This window comes from Calonectris borealis, chromosome 12, assembly GCF_964195595.1.
Source record: "Calonectris borealis chromosome 12, bCalBor7.hap1.2, whole genome shotgun sequence".
Classification (NCBI taxonomy): domain Eukaryota; kingdom Metazoa; phylum Chordata; class Aves; order Procellariiformes; family Procellariidae; genus Calonectris; species Calonectris borealis.
The window spans coordinates 9,447,107-9,453,798 of NC_134323.1; the positions used below are offsets into that span (position 1 = coordinate 9,447,107).

General features: G+C 43.1%; 1 protein-coding gene across 1 annotated transcript; it reads right to left on the minus strand.

Annotated features, from left to right (window-relative positions):
- Positions 1–3,393: 3,393 nt before the first annotated feature.
- UQCRFS1 (ubiquinol-cytochrome c reductase, Rieske iron-sulfur polypeptide 1) lies at positions 3,394–6,685 on the minus strand. Its single transcript, XM_075161272.1, has 2 exons — positions 6,376–6,685; positions 3,394–4,196 (listed from the first exon to the last, which is right to left on the minus strand). Exons 1-2 carry the CDS (start codon positions 6,584–6,586, stop codon positions 3,586–3,588), a joined length of 822 nt encoding a protein of 273 aa, XP_075017373.1. The 5' UTR covers positions 6,587–6,685; the 3' UTR covers positions 3,394–3,585.
- Positions 6,686–6,692: the final 7 nt, after the last annotated feature.

The following is a 6,692-nucleotide window of genomic DNA, read 5'->3' on the forward strand; positions in this document are numbered from 1 at the left end:
TAAAAGGTTATGATGAGAGAAAATTTGGATTTTCATGGTGATTGCAAAACGTATACTGGTCAGCAAAACTGCAAGACTTTAATAGGCACGAAGTGCTAAAGTCTTTCAGAGACAGGATCACCTGCATTATTAACATGAAAAAAGGTATCTTTCATTTAGTCATCTCTTCAAAACTATTACTGAAACATAAGGAAAAGAAATTACTTGAAAGCAGGAAATCTGGCACAGTTAATACAGATCACAGCCAGAGCTTCCCAACACTATAAATAACCAAAAATTGTCTTAGAATGTGAATAATTTGAATAATGAACAGTGCCCCCAGCTCTGTGGAGGATACAAGCAATTAACATGTAAAATAAGCATCATCTCTAGGTAACTGAGAAAATCTTACCCATGGAGGACACGCAACCTTCAGTAGCTTTAAACTCTCTCCTTCCATCTATAAATTATTTACTTTTTCCTTTTTCAACGTTTGAGAACGTTTGTTCTATCACTTGTCACTTCTACTGGTGAGAAATGTATTGCTTGGACGCTGAACGCTCCAGTTCCTGGGGAACTGACTACTGTGATCCTCAGATATACCTGAACTGCTTAGGCAACCCGCTTTATAGAGTTTCTTCTTCATGTAGATTTTGTTGGTGATCAGTGGCAGGTGTCCTTGATAACTGTGCTGCTGTGCAACACGGCCTTTGAGAACGCTGCCTCATTTGGTTTGCAAGAACATATGTTAATGACTGTACAGAGGCTGTGTGGGAAACTGTCTTCAGTTCTGACAAGTGGACCTAAAAAATCAGAAGCATTAAAAAAACACGTCATTATCCATGAAAATGACTTAATATTCTGAATTTTCGTTTAGAGCTCTGCGCTAATTATTCCTTTGACAGCAGTAACCATTAAAAATACTGCCCCTCTTCTAAAGATACAGAAAAGACAAAGCTTTTGAAATGTCAAATATTAAAAATTGTGGTTTGATTTTAGTATCTTTATTCCCCTTATCTGAAGAGCTTTTTTTATTTAATAAACATGAGCTCTGTTCAGCAACTTCATAAAGACTGTTTTGTTCTAAAGGAGAAAAAGTAGCTAGCTGAGACGAAACAGATATGTGGCTGCTGCTTCGTATCTATGAGGCACGCAGATGAAAGGCAGGCAATGCAGCTCCTCGCTCTGGCATAGGCTTGTGCTTTACAGCTTCGCTGCTGAAAAATGTCAGGCTCCAACACTGATCACCCTGGCAAACCTGTACCAGCATCAAACTTGTCCTTGCTTTTAGCTCCTGCTACCCTGTCAAGTCAACAGCAGCGAATGACGCTGGCCTGGCTGGCTAAAGCAGACTGATCATACGGCTGACAGTATGAGGCACAGGGAGAAGTGTGACTTCATACTGCCGCTCAAAAAGAAAACCATACAGAGCACAGAGCTCTCTTGCACAAATATGACGAAACCCCAGTTGTGAAGAGAGAAGTGGGGCTTCAAACATTTTTGGAAGGGGAAAGGTGCCCTTTTAGCTTTGTGAAGTCTCTGAATTTGTTTTTTGTTTTCGCTGGCAAACAGTTTAAGCGCAAAGGATCTGAGGTTAGGAGTAGAGCCCTGGTAAGGCTGAAGTGGAAATACATAGACGTAGTAAAGCCCAGCAAGCAATTGCTTCTTAGGAATACAATGAATATTCAGAACGTAATAAAATATAGCGGTAATGTCCTGTGTACTTGAACACTTGTACTTCCAGCCCCACAAGGTACACAAGCCATGGAAAGGGTAACATTACCCATTTGTATGTGGTAATGTCTGTAATTAGTGGCAATACTGAGAGCTCCTTCCAAGGACATCTCAGCCCACAATGTAATTGTGAGCTCATTACTGGCAACCAGCACATCACTGTGTGGAGGTTTATCCTTGCTTGAGTCACGCTTCCCCCTTAGGGAGTTTGGTCCTTCTGGAGTTTCTTGTCCCTGGCAAGACAATACAGTAATTGGACATTATTCCTTGCAAATCACAGCATGGCTGAGATTGGAAGGGACCTCTTCAGATGATCTAGTCCAACCCTCTTGCTCAAGCAGGGTGGCTCAGGACTGTCCCGTTGGATTTGAGTATCTTCATGGATACTCTACAACCTCTCCAGGCAATTTATTCCAGTGTTTGACAACCTTCATAGCAAAAAAGTGTTTTAATGTGTGCAGATGAAATTTCATAGTTTTTTAATTTGTGGCTGTACTTGTGGTACCAACCTGTGAGTGGTTTTGGAGATTTGAGGCTGTTAACTCTTCACCTTATTTCTCAAATTCTAGTAAATCCTGATTCTTTTCTAAGGCACCCTTGGCCCATTATGAATGATTTTTTTGCCACTTTAAAAATACAAAGCCTTTAACTGAAGAGAGGGTGGAGACTATCACATCTGTGTTGCCTAAGAATCAGTACTTCAGCTTCTTCAACTGCTATCAGTCTGGTGACAACAGGCATTGCTGGCATCTCATGTTTACAGTAAAAGCTGCTGTTTTGTTCTCAAATGCATTCAGTGTCATGGTGCTGCATCAGTTACAGATTAGTAAGATTTGATCGAGTCAATCTGATGTAATTTAAGTAACAGTTTATTCCGTGCAAGTTTCTCCATGCCTTCAGAGTCAGCATCAAGGTAGGAGAGGTTTCAGAGTTTTGGCCTTTATTGAGCTTAGCCCATAGGCAATATGAAACAGTACACAACTTTTTGCTACATCTAACATTAGAGATTAGTCCAGACTGAATAGTTCTTACAATTTACTTTTCATCCTCTGTAAAACTTGGATTTCCCTTTTTACTTCCTTCTCATTTCTTTTGGAAGTGTCACAAATTTTCCAGTGTCCTAAGCATCTGATCTGATGCTTAGATATGCAGAAGATCAAGCCTTATCTAGAAGTAAAAAAATAATTGTGTAATTCTAACATGACACGCCTATTTTTGTCCATATCATCATAAAATTACATTGCTACCATTCTAGGTAAATAATTATATTAAACAATTACTCTGAACAATGTAAAAGAGTTTTCTTTCTATGTAGAATTTTATTTATTTTTTCCTTCACTTCCTTTGAAAAAAAAAAACAAAAAAAAAATTACACTGGAAGGAAAAGGATTACATTTCTCAGAATTCTATATCGAAACTTACTCCAAACACTATTAGAAGTTCATAGCAAGATCTTTTTTAGACCTTTTTTCCTTCCCATAATGCAGTAAAACAAAAAAAAAAAAAAAAAAAAAAAAAGAAAATACGTGGTATTAAGGAAACAATGACTCTGTAGTTCAGTGTCTATCTTGAATCAGCAGCCCTTTAGGAGGGCTCCATAAATATACTCTGGGTCTGCTGTAGTATCTCTGACTAGACACACTACAAGTCAGTACACAAATAAATACACATTATTGTAAGTCAGGAACAAGTGCTCACTCCAAGTTTTTATTAAAATTGAACACAGGGAAGTATTCGAACATACTCCTGGTTGAGAATCTAGACAGCTAACATGTTTTCAGGATCATCTGGTTTTACAGTATTGCAGAATCTCAGTTAACCCTTTTGAGTGTACATTCACAGGAACACGGAAGTGAGCAAGCACCCTGTTATTCAGCCAACAACCACCAGGTCATCACCAAGAAACTGGTAAGTCGGAACCTCAAGGTTATAGGGAGCAGGACCTTTCCTGATTCTGCCAGAGGCATCGTAATGGGACCCGTGGCAAGGGCAGTAATAACCGCCAAAATCTCCAGAGTTAGCAATGGGTACACAACCAAGATGAGTGCAGACACCTACTAATATGACCCATTCTGGTTTCTTTACTCTGTCTAAGTCATGCTGTGGATCTCTCAGTTTAGACAAATCAACTGCAGCTTCCTGATTAATCTCTGCCTGGGTTCTGTGACGCACAAAAAGGGGCTTCCCTCTCCACTTGAAAGCCATGTTCTTGCCTTCTGGAATGTCAGATAACTTGATCTCAATCTTTGACAACGCTAGCACATCAGCAGAGGCGCTCAGGCTGGAAATAAACTGGGTGACAACATTCTTAGCAGCATATGCAGTTGCTACACATGTCGTTGCAGTCACCAGGTAGGAAAACCCTTTTCTAGCTTCACTGCTGCCTTGAGAAGATGTGGTGGCATCTAGCACATCTTGACGACGATAGGCAGAGAAGTCAGGCACCGCGACATCATTATGGACAAAACGAACACTGGCAGGTGCTGCAAGAAAAAGAATATGAAATGACAACACTTTCAGGTAAAAATATTATGATGTATTTTAAGCGATACTTTTTTAATTGCATTTTTGGAATAATGGGTAGAAGTTATTCCAAACTCTGGGTAGGATTCTGCTAATTATACATTCCGATTTTAAGTTGTAGGAAAATGGTTTCCAGAAGGTATTTTCGGTACATGAACAGATGTTCATTACACAAAGCTTGATAAGAGTGCAGAAAAATCTGCAAGAAGTTCTGGGTTTAAAGTGAACTGTTTTTTCAGAAGATTTCAAGGAAAAACTCCTGCAGGATACCATGACTAGCTAAGAAAAGACAGACCTGTTTTCCATTCAAATATTTCCCCGAAAAAAATCGCTATGAAGAAATTTGAGTTAGTAAAGTTCGCACATCTGTAGCTTAACACTTTTGTGCTTTCCTTTGACTTAAGTAAGTTCTATGCCTTTAATAATCTTAATTGTGTGGTTAAGCATGTTTAAGATTAAAAATGCAATATCAGGCATCCCCCTTTGTATTAAACTGTTGTCAAAGCTAACTGCCCCAGTAAACATTTTTTAAACCTACAGTCCCCTATTTGCCAGGCTCATTTCATAGAAGGATTCGGCGATAAATCTAATAACTATCCAATTCCCAGGCTTTTCAAGTGGGATTCCCATGTCAAACCTGTGTGCTAAACTAACAAGATGTGACAGCTAAGTAAGAGGCCTTCCATTAGTTTCTCCAGCAAAAGCAAGCTGCTTCCCTCAATGAAAATCTATAAGCCAAAGAAAAGAACACGCCAAAGACAGAACATATTACCTGCCAAAGTGAAACCTCTGTTCCTTGAAAAGAACTATTTAATCTTTATTTTTTTCTAGCAGTTGGCACAAAGTTAACAGAGGTTAATAAAACCCATTCTACTAAATTACTTAAAATAACTCTCAGGGATTTATATGCAATATAATGGGGAAAACATTTACATTTATTTACAAGTAACTCAGCATATAGAAGGTATTTGCTGTAGGATTTTAATGGCAGAGAAATTAAACTGAAATTCAAAATTCTGAGAGTAAACCATACTATTTATTTCAGTATCAGGACTTAAAATATTTCACATCTAGTAACGAGCAATACGATTAACTTCTAAAAAGTCCTTATATTCAGTGAAAAGCATGCTTGATGTTAATTAAAACTAAGAATAAGACTAAATGTCAGCTACATTAGTTATAGATTTGTAGAATTTTCACCTGAACATATCCTTTACAGTTGAGGGTCAGGTGAAGTATGTGGTTCTAACCACTACAGAGCATCTTCCACAAGGCACTGCCAAGACTTACACGAATACCCTATGTAGCAGTCTGAAGGAAACTGTTGCCACATGCCCAGCATCAGCAGATACGGGCAGCAGTTCTCCATGAAATGAAATCAGTCTGTTTCATGGAGAACCACTGCCTTTTGGCTGGACGTCAGGTTCTGCAAGAATGACTGGGACCAACTTCACCTGGCTGATGCTTTTCTGAACACTGCATGAACTGGGGGGAAGTACTGGCATTTCAAAAGAGGAAAACAGTGATGGTTTTGACATAGTGAATTCACTGTTAGAGCTGTTTTTCTGCAACAGTAAAACACACCATGCGTTCTCACTGCACATCTCTGCTTTGATGCCCCTCAGCTAACTACCTCACTGAACTAAACAGAATTTTCCTGCATCTTCCCAACTGCAAAATAAATATCCATCCGAGTCATCAAAAGGAAGGAGGCTTTCAAGCGCCCTTAACTCCGTAGTCATAAACGCGTGTTACCGTAATGATGACGACTTGCAATCAAAAAGAAGCAAAAGCCAGAACCTCTCAACTAACTCACGACTCCACGTCCCCCAGGCCGGACCTCCAGCGCTGGGGACACCCTCGCCAGCCGCTGCGGCGAGTCCCCTCGTCTCCCGTCCCGGGCGCAGGCCGAGCCGTGACCGAGGAGCGCCGAGGGAGGCGGCAGCCCTCCCGGCTCGCTGCCCGAGGTCGCGCGGTGCCCCGGCGCCGGCCGCTAAGCCCCCTTCCCGCCTGGGGTGGCGGCCGGCCCCTGGGCCCGGCTCCCGCCCGCTGAGCCGACGGGACGCGGCCGCCGCCCGCCCCCGGCCCGAGCGGCTCCCCCGGGGCCCGGCCCGCGGCGTCCCGACCCCCGGCCCGCACCGTTAAGGCTTGCGCCGGCGACGAGGCCCCCCCGGGCCGACCGGCCGCTCATGGACTCCCGGCAGAGCAGAGGCCGCTTCAGGTCCAGCGGCACCTTCTCGGCCCGACGCGCCACCGCCGGCGCCAGCGGCTTCAGCGGGCCGGGCACGGCGTGCGCCGCGGCCGACAGGTAGGGCGCGAAGGGCCCGGAGCGGGCGGCCACGGACAACATGGCGGCGGCGGCGGCGGCTGCTGGGCCGGTCACCGCTGCGACCTTCCCGGCGGTGGGGAGACTGCGCACGCGCGCTGATGTCACGCCGGCACGCTGTCGCGCGGTG